The sequence below is a fragment of the Hippoglossus stenolepis genome, chromosome 9 (genome assembly GCF_022539355.2).
Source record: "Hippoglossus stenolepis isolate QCI-W04-F060 chromosome 9, HSTE1.2, whole genome shotgun sequence".
Taxonomy (NCBI): Eukaryota; Metazoa; Chordata; class Actinopteri; order Pleuronectiformes; family Pleuronectidae; genus Hippoglossus; species Hippoglossus stenolepis.
The window spans coordinates 5,092,230-5,115,865 of record NC_061491.1 but is presented as its reverse complement, the minus strand read 5'-3'; the positions used below and the strand labels follow the sequence as shown (position 1 = coordinate 5,115,865).

The window sequence follows — 23,636 nt, the reverse complement described above, 5'->3', positions numbered from 1 at the left end:
CATCCTGGTATTTTTGTGTTGAATCCCTGCTTATTGGTGATTGTAAATTCGTCACAGGTCCATCATGGATTCTAATGGCTGCTGCCCGCGTGTTCTTATTATATCTCTTCACGTGTTCACTATGGAGGTTTTCTCACATGAGTGAGAAGCACCAAAATATGGCGCTATGTTTTTCAGCCAATGGGCGCGCGGTTTGTAACAGGTTGCAGCTTGCGTCACTACCGTGGCGGGAACGCGCACTCAAAAAGGGAAAAAGGTTGAGAAGCATCGGGATCGCGCTCATCTGTTTGACTGGCAAAAGCCTCCGGTGTAAAAGGCCAGTCATCATTATGGGGGAGCCGGGACCCCGAGACGGGGTGGACCCTGACCGACCGACCGCAGCGCGCAGCTCCTCCAGGCGCTTTATACCCGGATAATACCAGCCTGCGTGTCCGATCGTACACAGACAGTGCGCCGCAGAAGAGGCGGTGGTTGCTGGGATTCAAGCCAGAGTCGCGACTGGTGTGTGAACCAGCAGAGAGGGACGTGAGGAAACTGGGAGGAGTAGCTCTGAATTTGGAGGATGATGGATGGATGGTCGATAACGAGCCGGCCCGGCCAGCCCAGCCCAGTCAGAGCAGGGTGGGTTCATCCGGAGTGAAATCCGTCGGCTCTTATCCGTTGGCTTTTCCTCCGCCGGGTGGCGATGTCCGCTTCCTGCCTCGACCTGCAGACGTCTGCCGCGGGTTCAGCACCACTGGAGCTGGACAGCGACTGCATGGAGCCCCGGCCCGGCGCCGCTCAGGATTCCGGCGGCTTCCAGGGTCACCCGCTGCGGCACGCCGGCTCCGGAGGCCTCGGTATGGCCTTGGAGGAGGAACTTGCCATGCTCACCGGGGAGCGGGACGACGAGGAGGAGCTGCCGGACCTAGAGATGCCTGTCGTGGGGCACAACGCAGACCTTCTGTCGCTCTTCCGCCAGAAGGAGAAAGACTTGGTTTTAGCTGCTAAACTCGGCAAAGCACTGCTGGAGAGAAACCAAGACTTGAGCAAGCAATATGAGAAAATGCACAAAGATCTCAACGAGAAATTAGAGGTAAACTTAAACTGGAAAATATCACTCACTCTAGTTTTAATGCTGTCATAAGCCTCTTTCTGGTGTGGCCTCAAAATGCCATAATCCTAGAGCCAACTTTGGACCATCGCAATGTAAACAAACTCAACAGGGTCCTGACAAATGCAGAGTGTAGAGCCTCGCATTCAAAGTCATGTAGGATGATTCACCTTTTCCATGGCTGTGTATTATTGTATCTAATGTGCTATAAGCTGCAGAATTAGCCTTTTTGAACCGTGCTGGTCACGCTGATCTAAAGAAAGAAGTGGACCTCAGTGTTTGTGTATTTTTAGTCTGAGTTATTTCATACTGTGAAGCTGAGCTGTTGTTTTTAAAATCCTTCACACAAGCCCAACGCATGGCCTGAGAAACCACAAAGACTAATCCTGTCCAGGGCCTTCACTGTATCAACTGTACATCTGTTCAGCCCTTTGATCCATATTCATCCTGGTGTTGCAGCTCAGAGAAATAAGCTGCTGCTTGTTGTTATTGATGTTGTTACAGTTCCCGGTTCTAATGGCGGTTGATGTTGTTTTGTTGTCTTGTTTTGAATCCCTGTGATCCCTCCTTTTGTTTTGGTCATTCACCCATGAGATGAAATAGTGGCCACACAGATGCCAGCTGCTTCAGCCCTGGACTTAAACATATTAACAACTCACATCCAAACTGACAGCCGCTGGCCGTGCAGTGCATCTGCTCACCGTTCATTGCCATCTAGAGAGTAGAAGCATTGTATTATCATAACTGTCACTCCAGGAGACAGGGAACACAAGAGATTGGTTCAGTTTTAAAATCCCTAAACTCTATCCCAGATTGCAGATTCAATTTGTGCTTACATTTTATTATTAGAGTTGCAGTTATTGTCACTCTTTTGAACTTTTTCGTCTTTTACTAAAACTATACTTCAAACTGTCCTCACTGTCAGTATCATATGTTGTCATGTTAATGATAAATGCATAGTTCTGATGCCTCTGTACATCATCAGCAACCCCAATGGAATCAAGTCTCAAGTTTAAAGTTCTAAAGTTTTTTCCTCAACTGAATTTTTTCCAAAGGTTGAGCACGACTTTGTCTAAACCTCAATAATTCCACTCTTATATTGTTCTTATATTCTGTGAAATTAAGGCAACACCGTAAATCAAATCTGAGCAAATCACAGTTGTAACCATATCACCCTCATCCTATCACATGCAGCACTTGGAGCAGGAGAAGCACGAGTTACGTCGGCGTCTGGAGAGTCGAGAGGGGGAGTGGGAGGGTCGCGTGGCCGAGCTGGAGACGGACGTCCAGCAGCTGCAGTGCGAGCTGGAGCTCCACCAGGTCCAGCTGAGGGAGGCTGACAGGGACAAGACCAAGGCCATCAGTGAGCTCTCTGAACAGAACCACAGACTGCTGGAGCAACTCAGTAGGGTGAGCAGTGTCTGTGTGTGTGTGCTTCACATTTACTGCTTCACAAGGTCTGGGTCTATCTGCATGGAAAATCTAATAAGTTTTGGCTTTGAGTCCGTGTATCACATTGGTTAAATGTTGCTTTAAAGATCCCTGCACCCCACCAAGAAACATTTCTCAGGCAAATGTCAGCGTGTCTTTGTGTGTGTGTCTGTGTCTGTGTGTGTGTCTGTGTGTGTGTGGCCTGGCCTGGGGCCACTCTGTCCAGTTCACGTCTGCCTGGCTGACATTATATAAGGTGCTCAGCCAACTGAAGATTCATCAAGATTCATCGTCCGCCCCAGGGGAGACGGGGGCTCTACCTTTATTCAGCCCGTCTTTCTCTCTTTCTAACTTCACCTGAATTATGCTAACTCATCAATATAAAAGCATAGCTTCCAGGGTCTTATGTTGAATAATTTAGAATGATTGGACTGCACACTTCTGCAATAGCACTATGCACATTGACAGGTGATTTGATTGCAGGGTAACAAAGGTGTGATAGGAGATGGAGATAGGAGAGAGAAAATGGATCGATTTACAGATAGTCCGATATATATAAGATACATACAGATACAGACTGTACATACAGCAGTGCTCAGGGTTGGCATGACAACTTGAAGCTGTATTTTCTCGGACGTGATGTACTGAAGCTATACTCTTTCCCACTTGATATACTGGACACACACATCCGGATGAACTGAGATTGGCAGGAGATGCAGATTGATGGAGCTGAGAGTGCTAGCGTTTGTGGCTACTTTCCACCTGATTAACTCCTTGCTGAGGAGCTCAAACACGTCAATCTGCTCAATCTACACCGAAACAAGGACCACTTATAATTTCGATCAAATTTTCTTTGTATAGCCCATATTTACAAATCAAAATTTGCTTCATAGGGCTGAACAAGGTGCAACATCCAGTGAGGGATCCGTCCCAGGATGGACAGAAGTGCAATAAATGTCACAATGTCACAACAACAAAAAAACAATATTTACAACATTGATGAGAAAAGATTGTGTCTAACATAAATGGAGAGGTGTGTCAATGTTTAAAGTATTTGTACAAAAGAAAATGTCTGACAGAGAAGAAGGGAGTAGCATGATTGTAAGAGGTATTGATAGAGGTATTGCCAGTAATGGTAGTATATGCGAGTAGGAATATTGTATATCTAAGCAATTTAGTTGTAATTATAATCCACGACCAGCTGCCTCCAAGATCCCAAATCCACAATGTGGCTGCATCAGCGATCCTGGATTTGCAAAAAATAATCCAAACTTAATGTCATTACTAAGTAATTTCTTGACATTTAGAATGGATAGAGTGTACATTACAGTGTTTTTGTTTATTTGCACACGCTATGTTTCCTGATTGTGGCTTCATTCCCAATCATGTCTTGTCAACGCAGAACTGAATGATAATCACATTTCCCAAAATTCTGTCTCGTGCCTAACAACTGTTATGTCACACGGGTGAGCAGGATGGCGTCATGCTACCTAGCCTGTCAGAGGGATATACAGCCTAAACTCCTTTAAGACCATTATACAGCATCAGCTCAGGGGCTGTAAACAGAGGCCTCACAGTGTTGTTAGCTGCTATAGGCTGGCAGTGGGTGCCAAAACTACATGTCAGGATGCCCAGAGCTCTATGCACAAAGGTTGACAAGCCTGTGCAGGTGCTTTGATAACCCCCTGTCATTACGGCTGTCCATGGCAACGCTCACATGTGCACGTGTGTGTTGTTTCTCCTGGGAGAAGCTGTGATCTGCTGCTGGGCGCATGCTGCTCAGGGAGGAGAAGGCTCTGTGTGGTGGTGTGTGGTTCACTGCTGTGTAGAGCAGTTCTCCTCGTTGTCTTCTGATCAGATTAAAGCAGCCTCCTGCTCGATCTTGCTCCAACACCATCATCACATTGCAATCCGGAATTTTGTGCTGGACAAGTCAGTTGACATGGATTGAAGCAGAGAGCAGACACTTAGCATAATTAAAGTGCATTTCTTTTAATTGAAACCTGGGTGTGGGAGCTATACAGACATTCCCCTGAAAGTGGTCTGTTTTGTGTTTTGGGGCGCAGAGAATATCTGGTTGCCTTTGTGACTCAGTGAAATTCATGAGACCTAATTGACTCCATCGATCCAGATCTTATGATTCAGTGCGTTGGGCAGACAGAGGGAGACCTGCTGTGTAATAAAATAAATGAGGTCAGCCACAGTGCTCTCTCTCTCTCTCTCTCTCTCTCTCTCTCTCTCTCTCTCTTTTATCCCCTTTTCTCTATGTCTAGATTGCTTTTTTATTGCTCTTACTCTCTCTCTCTCTGGGCTCATTACTAAGTGATGGGTGGTGACTGAGTAATGTTGACCATTTACAGCTCTGAGTGAAAAGAGAGAATGTGAAACGGAGTGTGCACTATTTATTTCTGGCTAATTTCTGCGTTATGGTTAGCTCTAATTGGAACCGTTAAATTCCTGTGAGTCCTGTCAAAACTATGGAATAGCACATGTTCCTCTGTCATCACATGATTATGAGCTTCTTAGGGCAGTCCCTTGTCATGCCTTCTGAAAATCACATGTCACAGAGTGGTGACTGAACAATAGACACATCTTTTGAGGACCAGGCTCCAAACTGACAGCTCAAGCACGTCCACTGCCTCTAGGTTAACAATAACACACAAAAAGTCTTATTAGCCAATAAATAATAAAAAAACATTTAAAGTATTTAAAATTATAAGAGAAACATACGATAAAGTTCGTGGAGAAATTAGTAATTTAATGTATTTATTGATACATATATATATATATATATAAATGTAAATAAATATTGATAATTCATTAGGATATAAATTTGCCTAATCATATTTCATAAAACATTCCCAAACATCCACATGTATCATACATTTTGTACATGCACATATGTTTGCATACAAACATGCACATATGCATGTTTGTATTTTATGTATGTGTGTAATTATTAATTTATTGATGAAAAATACATTTTTTTGTCCTTTAAGATGCAGAAATAAGTTTCTTAATTTATTTCTCAGTTAGTATTTATTTTGTATCAGTTAATTACCAATTTCTATATAATCCCATTGATTAACTGAAAAGATTGTTCTGTATTAATTTTTGATTTATTAATTTGATTTGTTCTCCATCTATAAGTACCAGCTTTTCTCAGGGTGATGTTTAAAGCAAACCGTATAAGCGTAGATATATAGAAATGCAGAAATGAAGTAAAGATTATTACTAATTTACTCCTCTGTTAATTTCAAATTTCTAGTTATCATATTTATTAACTGAAGAGCTTTTTGTGTATTCATTTTAGATTTATTAATTGTATTTGTTACTCCTTATATAAATATCCGCTTTTCAGAGGATCATTTCTAAAGCAAACCTTTGAGCCAGAAATTAGATTCATAAAAACAGCCCGTGACCCTCCTAACTTATTAACAGATCCTTCTATTGGCTGCAGTGGGACGACCTTGACAAGGCAGGGCGCTCCATAGGAAGTGATGTAAGTCATGGGCTAAAATGCAGCGCTGAGGGGATTAGGCTATAATCCGTGCTAATAGCCTTGCCATATGCATTCAGCCCCGGACCAAAACAACTCCAGAGCATACTTTACTTAATTAATAACAGCAGGTAACTTAGATATTTGGGTAAAGAGGATCTAAAAAAATGTAATCTTCAGCTATTAAATCTTTCCCTCAGCAGACATGTACACCTCCTGTGGTTATTCCTCTGAGGAGGGTGTGTGTGTGTGTGTGTGTGTGTGTGTGTGTGTGTACACTGGTCATCAAACTACATATGATATTCAGGTTCCATTGATATTGTAGTTGAGCCTCGGAGGTGTGTGCTGTGTGTATGGATCTCCAGTGTGAGGACAGCCAGTCTCCTCAGGTCTAATCTGGTCAGAGTGAAGCAGCAGGAAAAGGATCTTTCTCTAATTACATCACCACACATGGTCACAGAGGGCTGAAGATGCACTGACTCTGTGTGTCTGCATGCTTTATGGTCATGGTCAATTGTACCTCTCTCAACCTCCACGTGATTCGAATGTGACAGCAGCCTCAAGGGACTCATCAAAGTGGTTCAATTCAATAAATCAATCCAATTTTATTTGTATAGCCCATATGCACAAATCACAATTTGCCTCATAGCCCTTAACAAGGTGCGCCATCCTCTGCCCATAAACCTCCACTTTATTCAAGGCTGTAGAGGAGCAATCATTTGTTGTTGACGTGTCATTAGCAATAATATAACAAACAAGGTGTATTGTGAATATTTTTGAATGACGAAAGTAGAAATGTGGCTTCCTAGTGAACATGAGGATCTGCCCAGCTATCATCCTCTGCCTCCCATCAGCCCCAGGTAACGGTTGCTGTCAGGATCAGCTCCGGGACAGGTGCGCATTGTCGCTCGCAGGATTGGTTACGCAACCGCTTGAAAGCAGGGTTGCCCATCCTCCGTAGGTCTAGACAAGGCAGCGCTCTGTGAAAGCGACAAAGGAAAATACCAGAAGCATCGAGATTACAAGTCGCAGCTCGGCCAATCCCACTTCTTCCTGGTTGCTATGACAGCCAGAGTGACATGCAAATCGGAACTGCCACGTGTTGTTACCATGGGAATGTGCTGTACAGGGGATCCAGATAGTGTGATGCCAGGTTGCGCCACCAAAGACCCATAAAGCACCTTCAGTCATATCTGATGGATCATGTTCCACAGCCACAGGTCGCCTGTTACTGAATCAACAGGAGTGAAATCTACTTTTCAAGTGTCGGCTCTCCTCTTATTCCTCCTGCAAAGTGAATGTATTTACTCAGGTCAGAGTAGAGAGGCTGTAAAGGAAAGCGTCTCTGCTGAAGTCGTGCTGATAATACTTGATCTGGGATATCTGAGGAATTTACATGCAGATTAAGTGATTGCAAATCAGGCAGTCTGCGGTCAACTCTTTTTTTTTATAGGATCTCAGTCTGTCAGCTTGTTGGGCCAGTGGGTCACATGTCATGTGAGCGCTGTGAACTGTCTGAGCTGCACAGGCCTCCACTGACTGTACATCTGTTTAGCAGACGCAGAATTGTGCAGCTGTCACATAGAAACCCACATCTGGACACTGTAGGTGAACACCCACTGACTCATACATGAGCTCACAGTAATACAACAAGGTGATTTAAGCCTGTGACAAACTAGAGCTGAAAATAATTCTTAAAATGTGTTTAATACTTTTTTATTGAGGGTGGGGGTAGAAACAGCACGTGGTGGTAGCACAAAACAACATAAAGAAGTTGTCATAGGGCACTCAGGCATATTTTATATTTAAAAATCCATCAATTCACTTATCCTTTGAGGGATCACAGAACACTGCTGTAGTGTTTAAACAATTAAATCAAATTATCTTTGACAAAATATTTCAACTCTCAAACGATATGATCAACTTTTTAATCAAACAAGTTTCCTGGAGGATCAGCTTGTGTCTGTTTCTCCCTTATCTCCTCAGGTATATCACAGCTCAGTTGTTTGAAATATCCCATAATGCATTTTATGGTTACATTGTGTGACACACATTTTTTTTACCATACCATCGAAAATGTCAATGTTTTAACTCATATTCTCCTGTATGTATAACATGGAGCTTCCATTGTGTTTAAATAAGACTTGGGTATAAGGCTGAGGTGACCTTATGGTTATATGCATTTGGTTACACTCACTGATTATTACGATTTCACTAGATGCTGCACCAAAGTGCAACACACCAAACACAGGAGCAGGTTTAAAGGGTTTTGTTGTCCCGAAAAAGGCAGTTAGGTAAAGTGGGGAGGGAGGTGGCAGGTCCAGTGAAGTTGGTGTATGTTGAGTTGGTAGTGGCTGTTGCAGGGGGTCAGGCTGGTTGGTTTGGCCATCCTGTCACTAGGCTAAAAAAGGTCAGAGTATAAGGATTACAAAAAAAAAACTCACTGAAAACATGACTTTACAATTCAATTGGCAGACTTTAACTACAGCTGTTGGTGAGCAGAGGATGAAAGGCATGCGTTCATATACACTGCAGGGTAGATTGTAGATGGGAACTAGGTGTGCAGCAAGGATGAGGAGGGGGAGATCGCTCGAGCAGGTAACGTGGAGGCAGGACTGGAGAATGATGAGCCACGTCTGGCACACGTACACAACACAGAGAGACACACAAGGAGGAACACACAGACACAAGGAGGAATCACAGGAAACCCAGGGAAAGCTGAGGCTGCGGCCATGACTGTAACACTGACTCAACTCTTCTACTCAGAGTTGTCCAGGGTACCAGATACTTTCAGCAGTGATTGTTTAACCTGCTTCGAGTGTCAGGTGTACACCTGGATTTGCCACATGATAATTAAACCCCCAAAACCCATTCAGCAGGATATGTCAGGCTCATTAGTTGATTAGTTATCCATCCATGAAACCGAACCAGTAAACCATATAGTCATTATGTTTGACAACTTATCTTAGACTTATTCTGATTTTGTAAACTTTGTGTTGTTGAAAACACAATAATTAGTACAAATTATTTGCAGTCAGGTTTCATGGGTTATAATTTTGCAGCAAGGTGGGAAAAAAATTACCTTGAGTTTAAAAAGAAAAATATGTAACTTCTTTACTTTCCTCTGCCAGATGATCTGAGTACAGCCAGAAGTGTTGAAATCTTTAAAATGAAATGTCAAACCTACCTTTTCAGTCTTGCTTTTGACTCAGAATCGTCTTTCAGAAATTTTTTGTTCTATGTATTTATTTTTCAAATAGATTACTCTCTTTTATCATTAGTAACAACTTTTACTTATTCTTATTATATATCAGTCTTTTCTGGACTAGCATTGAACTGGCAGAAGGATGATGAATGGGTTCAAGGTGGCTGCGGCTCAGGAAACAGAGTGGGTTGTCCACTAACCAGAAGGTTGGTGGTTCTATACCCAGCTCCTCCAGCTCACATACCAAAGTGTCTTTGGGCAACAAACTGAGCCCTAAATTGCTCAAATGTGCTCCAGTGTTTGAATGGTGTGCAATAGAAAAAGCGCAGCATATATATATATTAGACAGATTTCATATGAGGAGGACCACTGGCATTTTACCTTTCCTTACAGGTAGTTCAGTCATCTTGTTACAACCCCTCAGGGTCACTGCTTCCATCAGTTAAGTTATAGTTCAGAGCGGAGCCCCACAATGATGGAGCTGAGGCAGAGTCATCCTGGCAGCTTGTCCTCCCAGCAGAACACTGACACACACTCACACCAGAGTTACCTGAGGACTGGAGTGAACTGAAGTAAACTCATGCACATGACCAGCTGTTGAGCCTCTACAAATCTCTGCGAGCCTGTTGGAAGGCTGCTGCAGTGTGTAGTGCCACCTAGAGGCTGCATTTCATATTGATGCACACTAGTGTTAAAAAGACATAATTGAAAAATGAAAAAGAATTCAAACTGAACAGCTCCTTGCTTTAAGTTTTGTTTTTGGCTCTATATAAGCCATGTTTAGTCTCCTCAGTGAGCTGTAAAAAGTGAGTCATTTTTAGGATTTTGCTGTTGCCATGGCAGTGATGATAATGCGAGCGGGAGCTTCCTGAGTGCAGCTCTATGCTAATGAAGCCCAGCCTGGCACTGAATAGTCTGTTCCCACCGGGCCAATATAAGCTCATCTCTGAGTGTGCTGCGGAGAGCACAAACACTGAGCTGTGGACTATTGAAGGCTTCTGAAAAGGGCCGCGACATTTGCAGGAAATGCGCTTTAAGAGGAACAGTTATCAAATGTATCATATAAGAGTGTGGGGAGGGATGATTTAAAACAAAACTACGTCAGTAATACATGTCCTGAATAGCAGCGTGTTAATGCGTGTGTGTGTGTGTGCGTGTGCGTGTGTGTGTTTGTGTGTGTGTGTGTGTCTCAAGCTCTAATGAGTACCTTTCTAAGTCTAAGTAAACACAAACTAAAGATTGCTGTGTAGTCTTTCTGATTGAACTGAGCAGTTAATGTAACTTTAACAACATGTTGTTGTTACCAAGAACAGCAATTATACTCCACTGTTTCATCACAATAAAGTTTACAGGTCTGCTGCATCATATTGTAGGTGAAGTAAGTGGTGAAAAAAGTCTGAAGTAATGTGTTGTTAATCACATTCTAATAAAGTCTTATAAGGATGTAACAGTGGGATGTAATGCAGTGTCCTGGCAGCGGCTAAGGTAGCTACTGGGTTTGAATAGTGACACAGCATTAAATGGTCTGATGGCAGTCCTTACAAGGGACAACCTTGTTTGTTTAATATATAGCGAAGAACATATTATTTCTTGTTACGTCTTATTAGGATACAACTGTGTATATTTACTGTCTAATGAAGAACTTATAGTTTTGTGTAATTTCATATAAAGTTTGGCTTGTTACATCTTTGGAGTGTTTTGTCTGCTTCTCTTTGCATTGTGGGTAATGTAGGCAACAGGCTTTGTCAAATGATAATGACATGAGAGTGTGAAGAATAAAAAAAGATGTTTGTCTCTGCTGCAGCGATTGTGATCCTTATTTAAACTTTCCTCTGAGTCTGACTGTGTTTTAGGAGTGGACAGTCAATCAGTGGATTAAAGTGAAAGCAGACTGATCAAAGGTAAATGGATGTGTGTGTGTGTGTGTGTGTGTGTCCAGGCTGCAGAGGTGGAGAAGCAGCTGTCCACTCAGGTCCATTCATTACGTGGCGACTTCAGGGAGAAGAGCATGTCTACGAGACAACACATGACAGGACTGGAGACTCTACAGGCTGAGGTGAGCCACCATCTGTAGCATTTTGCCATTGTACCTTTCAGAGTGCACATCAGTTTCATTTGTTTCATTTGACAGCAGATCACTGGGGATTTAACTTCTGTGTCATTAGTTCTTTGTCAAAAGTGACATAGTTTAAAGTTGCAGTTTTTGATAACAAGTTCACAAAAACCCACTAAACACTTTCAGGAAAGAGAGGTAGTGTACACCTTTCTCCTGTCATGCTACTGGGATTGCTTCTGGGCACTTTCTCTTAAACTTGTTGTTTTCCTCTCCCTGTAATCTTTATCTCTCTCCTCACTCGTTCCTCCTTCCCTCACGCTCCTCCCCACTTGGTCGGAGCAGCAAGGGCTAGAAGTGAGTGGTTACCGAGCGCTGTCTGTCAGCCCGACTGCATGCTGCATGCAGCGTCTTGTGAAATAACACAAACATGAAATGCACCAATTATTATTTTCGTTCAGAAACTACCATTGCTTCTAATCTCTTATTAGATGAGTTGATCCAATTAGGATCTTGTGTTGTCACAGATATTTTATGTATAGATGGAAAACCTTTAAATGGCATTTCCACATCCTTACAGCAATCCCTGTTTCCATGAAAAACAGTTTGAGCATGAAAAACATGATGCTAATCAGAGCATGAGATGTGTTGTGATGTCAGCCGTGCTCATGTATCAGCCGGTCGTGTTATAAACATTGATACTGTTAGAGAATAAAAACGGCGGAGAGTTCCTCCGTAGCTTCTCTTCAAAGACAGGCAGAAAACACCCAGACTGCAGAGCCTGTGCTATAATTGGAAGGAGAGGCTACTGCTCTATATTTGGCTGAGATACTGCAATGTCTGGGTGCTCCCACATCTCCATCGCTTTGCCTTTATACCACATATGCTGATGACTAATGGCTTTTCCCCCCCACATTTCTGAAAAGACGGAGACTATAGCAGCCTAAAAATATCCAGAAGCTGGAAATGTGGGTACTCATTTGGTGGTGAAAAAAACAACTGATCCGTGAAGTAGGTTACCAGATGTAGGTCAAAAGCAGGAGGGATAGAAATGAGCAAGAACTGATGTTTGTTTAATGGGGAAAGCTACTCGGGCTGCTAAAGAGAGAAACAATTCATGTGGAAGAAGTTGTGCTGTTGCGAGGTTAGCCTAGAAGGCTGTTATATTATATAGCCATGGTGAATAGTAAGCTGATATATCACCAAAACATTCCTGAAGATGAGGGTGGTAACTAGCACCTACGCCATGCTAGGCAACAAACATTCTTTAGACCAGTGGGAGTACTTTTTAATCTCGTGTAAGAGCCCTGCTTCCCTCAGAGTCAGAACAACAACAAAATGCAGCTTTCAATCAGGCCTGCAGCCGCCCCATCTGCTGCTATCAACCAGGAAACCTGAACAATCCTCCATTTCACCAGTTAATACCTTTTACCTGGGGTGTAGTAACTGAGAGGTGCTGTCTGACATGTTAGATTAAGATGCTGTCCGAGAGGAAGATGGAGCTGGAGCGCAGGGTGCACATCATGCTGGAGGAGAACGAGCTGCTGCAGAGCACAGTGGACGACTTCAGAGAGAGGACGCTGGTGTTGGAGAAGCAGTGTCAGGAGAAGGACCTACAGGTACGGAGACATGAAGGACTGTTAGATCTTTGACAGCAGCTAATAAAATGTACTTGGACAAAGCAATATTTGTGTTCAACCACACTTTGTCCTAAAGATTAGTCAGCTCTGCTGTCAGACCTCTGCAGATATTCACACTTCGTTCTGTTAAATGTTTGCCTTCTTGGTTGTGTCCAGTTGCGGCAGAGCCAGCTGGAGCTCCAGGAGGTTCAGGTGTCCCACAGGCAGCTGACCTCTCGGCTGGAGGAGCTGTCAGAGGAGCACAGCCTCCACAGCCTCACCCCACACCCATCCAGTCTGCTGTGTGAGATAGAACAGAGCATGGAGCAGGAGGAGCAGGAGCAGGAGAGGGAGCAGGTAGTTACCACCATGACTCTTGGATGATGTTTTGTTGAGTCCACTCTTTATTTGTTGCTTGAAATCTCTGCGTATTGTTCGACTGTAACCTATCCTTTGAGCACCATATCACAATCTCAGAGATATTGCCAAAAAACTTTTTTTTTTATGGGGGTGCAGAGTGTTTTCCGTCAGGGCTCCAAGGTTCTGGATAAATTGCCTGAGGAAATAAGGCTGTCTGAGACGGTGTCTTTTAAGTCTCGGCTAAAAACCATACTTTTTCAGATGGCATATTTTTCCAGCATTTACTTGGGCTGCCAGGCTATTAATGTTCTTCTATCATTATTATTATTATTACCGTTACTATTTATCTACTTCCCTCTGTATTTTAACCGTTTGTTTTCTTGTTGTGCGGCACTTTGTTCTTTGTGTTGAAAAATGCTCTATACAAAGTTATTTTAATTTATTCCATCCTGCTGTCAGCACCAGGCGGTTGGGAAACTAATATCTAAATATCCCCTCCCCCAACTTGTCCAGTTGCGTCTCCAGCTGTGGGAGGCCTACTGCGAGGTCCGCTCACTCTGCTCCCATCTCCGGGGAAACGACATCACCGACTCGGCGCTGTCCACCGATTCTTCCATGGACGATTACTCGGAGACGTCCTCTGCCAAGGATGTGCCTACTGGCAGCCTCCACACCGGCCTTCTGGAGCTGCGGAGGCTGACACAGAACCTGCTGGATGGCAACGAGTCCACGGTAATGAACAACTCACTGGCAGCTCAGCAGCTCTGGAGAAATGACATCTCACAAAATAAGGGGTTTCCAATTCATTTTTTTGGAAGAACTATGTAGTTTGGTATTACTAGTGCAAACAGAATCAATGGTACGAGACAGTGTAGTAAGCACCCACTCATGTAATTCAGTGTTTGAGAAAGAACCAGAAAATTATATAGAAGTTAATAGTATGATAATTTTGTAAATGAAATGAAGCGGTGGACTGACTGACCAGGTTTTGTTATGGTTGTATCTGTTTGCCTTCTTGCTTCCTGCAGCTAATTAAGTGTTTTATACTGGAGACACTGTTGAGCCCCTAACAAAATTAAAGAATGTCAATAACTTACACACTTTTATTTTTCACTGACCTGAGATCTTTTGGCTTCACCTGCCCTTCCTGCTGCATCTCTATTGGTGTTGCTATTCACCCATTTGTCTCTGGATACATTTATGTTCATGTTTACACCACGACAAATAGCCGCTGTAAACTTTAATATCGCACTTTTCTTAACCCATCTGATAATAATAAAACAAACCCTGCCTCCTTGAAGGGCAATGATGGCCTTAGAAGTTACATGACTAGGTTGAGTTTACAAAACTGGCAGTGAAGAATATTAACCAAATTAAATATGAATTAATTAGTGGAAGATGTAAAGTGAGTCTTTTTAGACTAGACAGTCTAGTCTTGGTGACTACTTAAAGCGCTTTACAGTACTCACACATTCATACAGTGCATCTATGTGCAGCACTTTCTCTGTCATATAGCACGTCCGTCAGGGGCAACTTGGGGTTGAGTATCTGCTAATAATGGACTAATAATGCTTCAACAGGATACTGCCTATTTTAGAGGCAGAATAATGAACCACAGAATGGCCAGTAGCAGTACATTGACAGTGAGTGTGTGTCGTGTTGAAAGGGCTCGCGGCGCAGCGATGAGGAGGCTCTGGAGGAGCAGGTGAGGAAGCTGGGAGAAGAGCTGAGGGAGGTCAGAGAGCTGCACGAGGCGGAGCAGGACAAAACACGCAGCAGCCAAGGGGAGCTGCTGCAGCTGCACAATCAGGTACGAGCGTCTATAACATTTGTACACATGTGTACACTCATATACATCATATACTGTACATGGACATGTTGATGTACATGTTCGGCTTTCCCTTTTTTAAAGGGACACACCAAGGCTCTGCTTCTCATCCTATGGAAGTGTCAGACAGGCCTCATTAATTCTACGTCACATCCAATCTTTCTTTGTGGAATAACAATGAATTAACAAATACTCATGTCTAAGAATAACATGACCCAGTGGTGCAGATGTGGTTCTCACCAGTTCCTTAGCTGGTGTGAATTTGATGTATTTTGTTTGTAATGTAGGACATTGTTTCAACCTCGTCTCCTTTCTGCAAGGAGAGCTCACTCACAATGGGTTGCAATGGGTTTGAAATGCCATCTTACACACACACACAAACACACACACACACACACAGTTCACTTATCCTCCCATTGAAGTGGGTCAACTCAACATCTCATACATGAGCAGCCCACTGTATAAATTTGCCATTAAAGCCTTTATCCTGCCTGTGTCTCACAGCTCTGTCTGATGCTCTCTTCCATGTGACCTGCAGATGGCGCTTCTCTCTGTAGAGATGTGCTCTCTCAGTGAGGACAACCAGCGGATGAGGGTGATGGCTGAAATACGAGAACCCAGCGAGCAGCTCCAGAGTGCTATCAGAGACAGAGACGACGCCATAGCCAAGTAGGATCACATCACTGATTATTATAATGATGGATAATAAAATAGAATAGATTTCTATTGTAAATATATACAGCCTATATAATATAATATAATATAATAAAACTACTTTATAAACTATTCAAGAAATCGATTAAAGAAATGTTTATAGGACAATTGCAGTTTATTACATCATCTTTATGCATTTTAGGAAGTAATGACACTGTATTCACCAAGTGAAGTGCTGACGTCACATCCCTAAAAAATGTACGACAGGAAGGGAAGTCAAATGAATCCCCTTATTTGGAATAGAAAATTAAACTGAATGACCTCCTACACTTTAGTTGTGTAGTTGTGTGCACCCAATCTCCAACAAATTCAGATCGCTCTGACTTCCTCAAACTGAATGTGTTTCTTGCCCTGTCATGCTTTACTTTTGCAATATCTCTGTGCCCAGGTCACAGCAATGACTTTTCAAGTCTTAGGTTTCCATATCCATATGTAAGGGATAAATTAAAAAATAAATCAATGTTTCAAAGGCAAATAGGAAACATATTGAAAGAAGGTGTGGCTTAGGAGGTAGACTGTGTGATTGATGTGTGATAGAGAAAGGGCTGCATATAGATGCAATGTATGAATGTGTGTGTGTGGGTGGGTGTAAAGCACTTTGAGTTGTCATCAATGTTCGAAAAGCTACTATATATATATATATATATATATACAGACCATTTACCATTCACCATATTTAGGGAGGATGCCAAGCACAATAAGTTTTTATTCATAAGAAAATTGTATTTATTTGGTTTCAATATATAGGTCTTATGTTTTTATTTGTACATCTGTGAAAACTGCAATATTTATGCTCATTTGTATAGACTGAAAAGTTTCAAAAATGTCTTTAGATATAAATGTATAAGTTATGTTTAAATGTATATATATTTTTAATTGTGAACAACAGGAAAACAAGCTCTGCTTTAGTGCACAGCTAATGGGGACCCTAACAAATACACTAATAACTAAATAGCCAAAGTTCAAAAACAAGACCTATAATGTAATGAAGTGCAGTTACTCTTTAAACCTTCTGCACATCACTTATTCACTCACATTAAATAGATACAGATTAAGGACACTTTGGAAAATGAGCTTATTCGAGTTCTTTCTGAGGGTTTTTAATATTAAGCCAGAGCCATAATAAGTAATAATGTTAATCAGTATTAGAGGCACTGATAGGTGGATCTCTGGTCTTATATTAAGTTTATATTAACATAAACACATGTAAGTGGATGAATATTGAATAAAAGAGTCAATCCACTCTTTATTGAAGGAGTTCCTCACATGCAGCCTTTCATGCTTGTAAGATACCTCTAGCGTCTGCGTGCGTGTGTGTGTGTCTTGCAGAAAGAAAGCGGTGGAGATGGAGCTGGCCAAATGTAAAATAGACATCATGTCTCTGAATAGCCAACTCCTGGACGCCATCCAGCAGAAGCTCAACCTGTCGCAGCAGCTGGAGGCCTGGCAGGTGGGTCAGAGGTCACGAGCGAGTTTATCAGTAAAAGCCTATAACAGCCCTGACGTTCTTACGTACAGATATTTTTAGGTAGTGACATAAAGAAACTGCTCTGTAAATGTAGTTCCTGGATGGATTATGTTCGTCTAATTGTAAAAAATATAAACTGGAACAGTTTCTCTCCATTTTTCCTTCTCTTCCCTGTCACTTGTGTTTAGTGTCATTGTATTTTAACACAATCTGTGCACATACACTAAACCTCTCAATTAACCTCTGAGTGTATGTCAGTGGGTTGGCTGTGAGGGTGTGTGTGTGTGTGCCCTCCCTCCCCCTCCTCGTCCCTAACTGGCAGCTCTTTCCTCTCTCTCTCTCTTCTCCCTGCCCACAGTTTGCCTCCTCAGGGCTCTTTACTGTTTGGCTCTTGTGGTTTCTGATCTAGTGGCCTTTCTCAGCTTCCGTACCACCCTCTCTCCTCTGTGGTACCCCCCACCCCCTCCTCCTGCCTTAGAGGTGAGCCCGAGCTGCGCCATCTCGCCGTTTCACCCTCGCCGCGCTGAGCCATTCCATGCCACGGTTAACTGACTCCGACTGGAGAAATGCTCATCCCAGCTTCCCTGTCTCTCTGAAACCATTAACCATCACACAGAGAACCATCCTAACCCACCACCCTCTCTCTCCACCGGCCTGTCTCCACTCACCTGTATCCCACTGTTCACGCTAAGAGGTGTCAACACAGACACCAAATACTTTCCTGTACCACCAGCAAATGTGAATGTGAGGGTGAGGCATGGCTGTATTTGACTAAGATTAGGTAACATCCGAAGACGACTAATAGTTTACTAATAAAATGTATTAACTCATATAGTGAGCCCCAGGCAGCTGGTCAGAAACCCCTGGTTGTGTTGTCGCTGTCTTTATCCTTTAAGTCAAAGTATTTGGTGCAGATCAGTGTTTCTCAGGGATCATCATCGGGACAGGAAAACAGAAAAACACTGATTCATGCAACACTAAATTTACTTTTTATTCAGACTCTAATTACCAAACAGTTTCTCCCCTCAGCCCCCTAGAAGCTATTCAGGTGTTTAATTACTCGTACGAAGAATCCCACATATAGTCACAGTTCAGACCTGGTATAAATATCCGTCCTGAGATCCGATCATTCAGACCACAATCCAAGGAGGTCGGGGACCCACGTGGCCTCATTCGTGGTAAAAACAACATCATTTTAACAGAAATTACGTACGTAATTATTTGCATACAGAGTGGAGAATGAGGATGCGATCACAAGTGGTCACATTCAGGACACATCCTAATTCCCGGTGTGAACAGACGTACTTAAAGCTGACCACTTGTGATCGGATCTCTAAGGACAGATGTTAGAACCAGGTCTGAACAGTGCCCTGGATTTTGAAGGGTCACAAGATGAATAGTTTGGGAATGACATCTGGGACTTTTTGAGGAGCAAGAAGACATTTTCCCCAAAAGAGAGTTGACTGCATCGGCTGCTCTCTCTCTCCTTATTGAAAGCTGATCATTTCAAATGGGAATTTTCATCAAGTTTAGTAAACTCTGAGCTGAATGTGCTTCAACTGGATTATGTATGATGTCATTGAACATCTCTTGAAATGTGCTGTAAAGAAGAGCAAAATCACAGTGTTGACTTCACTGAACCCCAAACTGCTCCGGTCACAGCACCTTACACGATACAGTTCACTGCCATCACTGTGTAATTGTGACTGACTGGGTGAATGAACTTTACAAATTACAGTGCTGTATACATGTTTTCTATTTGATTCTATGGTATAATGTGATACGATGGCCGGTCAGAATCCTATTTTCATAGTTTTAGCTTTAAGCTTCTTTTGCACAATTTACTAAATTAAGGTTTTTAATTAAATTCCCACACAGCAAATCTGAGGCCACGTATAAGGACATTATTGTCACATATACTGTAAAACTGAGGCAGGAAGCTGTCTCATGTTTGAGAGATATAGTGACGTAATGATCATTTATCCAGTGTCTTCAACCCTTTCTGTAACTCCGCCACCACATGTCCTCTCTGTGTGACATTTCTCTGCTGTCTTTCTCTCACTCACATCTCCGTCCTTGTCTCCAGGATGATATGCACAGAGTGATTGACCAGCAGCTGATGGACAAGCACCAGGACGAGTGGCGCTCGGCCCCATCCTCCCTGCCTCGGGCCCACGGCGGTCAGTCCTCCAGACGGGCTAACCGCATTTCAGACGAGGACAAGAGACTTTTCTCTTTTTTCAAAAAGAACTGAGAACCTGTTGGACTGTCCCTGGGCGCAGCAGAAAGACAGAGAGGGACGACGGCGAGGGAAGAGGAGGGAGAGACATCATAGAGCAGGGGTAACGACACAGCCAAAGACGGGCCGTGGCACACGTTGAGGTTTGGGAGGGGGGTCATTTTGCACTTTATCTGTCCCATTACTCTTCTCCTGACTGATTAACTGGCGACTGCTGACAGTGAGAGATGGAAATATGAGATCAGGACTTCCCCAGAGGCTTTGGCTTAAGCCCCTCTCGTAGAAAGAAATCAGTCCCAACAGGACGTGAACAGGGTCACAAAGTTTACCTCCAAACAGGAAGGTTTCCTTGTAGTGCCTATGACCATCTCTACTAGCCCACTGCCAACTCTGTAGAGAGGGGAACACATGTACTCACTCTCATCGTATGCATCCCAGTAATCAGGCCAAGGTGTCTGGGGGAAGACGGGTGGATTCCTGGGACAGTGTGGGTTTATGGGAAAAGATGGGGACGACGATCAGAGCGGTGAAGCTGCAGCCAATCAACCCAATCGCTCAGGTTTATTCATTTGTCCAGGGAATGATCAGAACATGAAGCAACAGCTTTACATATCAGGACCATCGCATAGTGTATATTTGATAAGACATAAATGACATTATTTTCTTCAAAGACAGCCATGCACAGAGTTTTACCATGTTTCAATGTCCCAGACCCAAACTTTAAAGATAAAGAAAGACTTTAAAGGGACACTACAGAAATGTACTTCTACAAAGAGATATTTAAACTGCACTAAACAATATTTTTATATCAGCAAGAGATCAAATAGCTATGTATAATGTAAATGTGAAAGGGGCCACCGAATTTTTTTTATCCATACATCATCTTTACCCCTTAACCTTTGTGGGCAGTGGGGAGACTGGAGCCAGTCACTGGTGAACTGGGGCGAGAGGTGGGGGTACATCCTGGACAGGCCCTCAGTGTAATGCAGAGCTGACTCAGGGCTATTTATTTAATTTGTTTACAGCTACATGTTTTCACCACTCTCTTTAACCCAGGTTTCATTAGGCAGCTCCAATTAACCCACTGTATGTTCGATTCCCAGCTCTAAACAGAAGTGAGCGACCCGCTGGTGAACAGAGTGAAGTGTTTGATGGAGCTCCAAAACTAAACTAGAGGGAGAGTTAGTATTGATTTTAAAACTTGTTGGGCGGCTCAGAAACACGACTCCAACTTATTGCTTCCGCCGCCTGCTGAGATGTGTGAACAACTGTTTGTTTAACAACTTTAAAAGTTGAAATTTGTCTATGCTGTGTTTACGGCTAGTTCAATTAGACAATAAAAAAATCACTGCAGCTTTTAAATCAGCACCAGAGGCTGAGATATCCTCTATATTAGTCCTCAATATCAGGTTCTATGGGAAACATCAGATCCTACATATCCCATAATGCAACCAATAATGCACCTCATGTTACGAAAACCCAATTTTGTCATCAAAAGCCTATCACCATTGTCAAGTTTCATGTATAATTCAAGTAAAACACAATCTAGTGTGAGCAGGGAAACAGGATCCTTGAACTAAGTGAATGTACGAAAACCAGCACTTTTATTTGAATCCGTCGCACACGAGGCCTTCATGTTCATCTCTGACATCTGAATAAACCTGCGGGGGGGGCTCAGCTGGTACGTTCTTCTACAGTTCACATCGGATCGAATTCACATTTAAACATTAATGCTTTTTCAAAGAAAAGTCTGGCATTGTCCTCATGATGTCAATCATCTTCCTAGTTGACCAAATTTTTTAAAATGTTTACACATCAGCTTGAGATGGAGGCAGAACTACAGCTCATGAATTCTCAATCAAGTCGATCAATCGGGCTCAACAATAACCTGTCGAACTTCATGTCAGTGAACAGAAACTTCCTCTGCATTGCTCAACGTCTGAGCTGCGTTGGTCCACCTCAGATAGAGAAGCTCTACCTCCATTCTCATTGCTTCAATACTTCATGAGCACTTTGGTTTCTTAGCTGCCGGGCTTCCGTTTTACGTGACATATCTGTTCCTCCATTGGTTAAACATCTATGTTTTGACCTGAGATCTCTATCGAGCGTGAGCGACTCACAGCGTGGCACAGTGTCTGTCTGCGTCTGGACTCGTGTCTGATGCAGCTGTGCAAACCTATGCAGATGTCTTCTCTTCATTTCAGCTGGTTGTTGGAAGGATCAACCCAAAGAATGATTTTTTTTATAATAAGTCGAATAGGTTTGGATGAAATCGATATATTTATAAAAAAAATGCGTACATTTTGAATGAAATTCTTTTTTTAGAGAGAAATATACCTGTACATTGTTGTTTGTAAAGGCTCCTTATTCATGTGTGTTCCAACAGTGAGCAGGGGTTCCACTGGTGATCACTCATACATGTGTTTATGTGTGTGTGTGTGTGTGTGTGTGTGTGTGTGTGGCATGCAGCTGAAGTGGTGGGAGATATTCATGAGTCCTTATGTGAGAAGACTCATCAGTGTCGTTTTTTTTAATTCCAACAGAACCTAGGAATCCAGATCCACATGACAGCCTCTGGTGCCACTTTTAAATAAGCCAACTCTATAAACAGTTTTTAAGTTGTAAATAATGGTTTTATTAATAGTTTATACATATGGATTAATGAGAAAAATCTGATGGATTGGAAAAATGAGTTATTCAGAAAGTAAATTAACTAAACGTCAGGTTAAGGAATTTGGCTGCAGCCTTGTATTCAACATACAGACATGAGAGTTTCTATGTCAGAAAGTAAACACACTCCCCAAAATATCTAACCATTCCTTTATTAGTAAATGTGAATAAATCATAGACAATGGCAAAAAAAGTCATTGTAAACGCTAATATTTTATTAACTAAGGGTTATTAAAATAGGCTAGATTAGCAATTTGGCATCTGTAAAAGAAATTGTCTAAGGCTTTGCTGTCATTTAACAACAGGTCAAAATTAGGTCAAATATTTCACTGGATGAGTCTTGCTGATGAATTAAAAAGCTAAAAAGTCAAACTGGGTATCCAGAGGAAGTTAAACTGAAACCCTGAAGATATTTCAGAACTTAAAAAGACAAATTTTCTTCATATTATTATCCAACCATCCATCATCTATACCACTTATCCTCTTAAGGCTGTGGGGGGAGCACAACAACATAACAAGATTCTAAAATACCTAAAAAATATCATAAACTTCTTTTTAGCTCTAATTACAGAAGGACTAAGGATTAGTGAAGGATTTATTAAACATTAATAAAACCATTAACTCTGTAGGAAGTCTGCCTTATTAGAACGTTTTTTCACTGCTCCTGTCTGAATGGATGTGATCAGAAATTTGAAAGAAAGATAGAAACATGATTTTTCCCTCATAGGTCGGAACATGTTTCTGAAAAGTGTGAAAATGGGTCGAATAAGAAAGTGTGTGTGTGTTTGTAGTTTGAGACTTCTGATAGTTCCTCTTCCCCAGAGAAAGAGCCGCCTCTTCCTCCTGCAAGCTCGGATCAAACACCAGCCGCTGCTGCCACCACCACCACACTGTAATTAGTCTCTTTTCATTTCACGTTTTTTGTTAGAAAAACAACACACTGTAAACATGTTTGGTTTTTGTCCACATTACGTCCTAACTGCTGTTTCTGTTCCTTGTTTGTTTGAGACTGTTGCTGGGACACTGTAGACCGTACCAACAGCATTTTAAAACGTCTGCTACAACATCGTGATGCTGCCACTGAGGGTGGAGTGTGTGTGTGTGTGTGTGTCGCAGCATAGACACACAAAATCAATGACACACACTGAGTGTGTACACTTTCTGTTGCTTGTCTCCACTCAGTCGGATGTTATTTTGGAATGTTAGTGCTTCGGCTGGGCTCATTGTGCTCTGTGTGAGCGCTTTCATTCACCTCTGACTAACGGCACTGTTTCAGTTACAGAATGCTTCAAACTATTCAAAATATTTACCATGCAATTTTCTGAGCATTTTTTTCTACAAATAAACACTTTACAATCTACTTGTCTCCCCTGACCTGGTTTCCTCTATTCTGTTGTCATAGTCGGACTCGGGGAAAATAAGCTGATGATGCTCTTGGACAGCTTCGTCGGCAAAGA

The 23,636-nt window shown here is 42.4% G+C and overlaps 1 protein-coding gene and 1 long non-coding RNA gene across 3 annotated transcripts; one reads left to right on the top strand and one right to left on the bottom strand.

Annotated features, from left to right (window-relative positions):
* The first annotated feature begins 245 nt into the window (after positions 1–245).
* Positions 246–23,539, top strand: bicdl1 (BICD family like cargo adaptor 1). 2 transcript variants are annotated; one of them, XM_035165482.2, is made up of 11 exons: positions 246–1,075; positions 2,288–2,503; positions 11,168–11,284; positions 11,627–11,638; positions 12,754–12,900; positions 13,078–13,257; positions 13,774–13,992; positions 14,927–15,070; positions 15,627–15,757; positions 17,132–17,252; positions 19,357–23,539. In XM_035165482.2, exons 1-11 carry the CDS (start codon positions 686–688, stop codon positions 19,522–19,524), a joined length of 1,845 nt encoding a protein of 614 aa, XP_035021373.1. In that variant the 5' UTR covers positions 246–685; the 3' UTR covers positions 19,525–23,539. The 2 variants fall into 2 exon arrangements, with proteins under 2 accessions (XP_035021373.1, XP_035021374.1); XM_035165483.2 differs by lacking the exon at positions 11,627–11,638 and having other exon boundaries at positions 247–1,075.
* On the bottom strand, positions 7,724–9,840 carry LOC118114801. The gene is made up of 2 exons (XR_004697491.2): positions 9,610–9,840; positions 7,724–8,424 (listed from the first exon to the last, which is right to left on the bottom strand). It is a non-coding gene; the product is annotated as an uncharacterized LOC118114801 (long non-coding RNA).
* Positions 23,540–23,636: the final 97 nt, after the last annotated feature.

What these genes read in the sequence shown, in the direction of transcription:
- bicdl1 (XM_035165482.2), top strand. Translation starts at nt 686, where the DNA reads ATGTCCGCTTCCTGCCTCGACCTGCAGACGTCTGCCGCGGGTTCAGCA. An exon ending in TGCTGGAGCAACTCAGTAGG is followed by an intron (nt 2,504 to 11,167) that starts GTGAGCAGTGTC and finishes GTGTGTGTCCAG; the next exon opens with GCTGCAGAGGTGGAGAAGCA. An exon ending in AGGAGCAGGAGAGGGAGCAG is followed by an intron (nt 13,258 to 13,773) that starts GTAGTTACCACC and finishes CAACTTGTCCAG; the next exon opens with TTGCGTCTCCAGCTGTGGGA.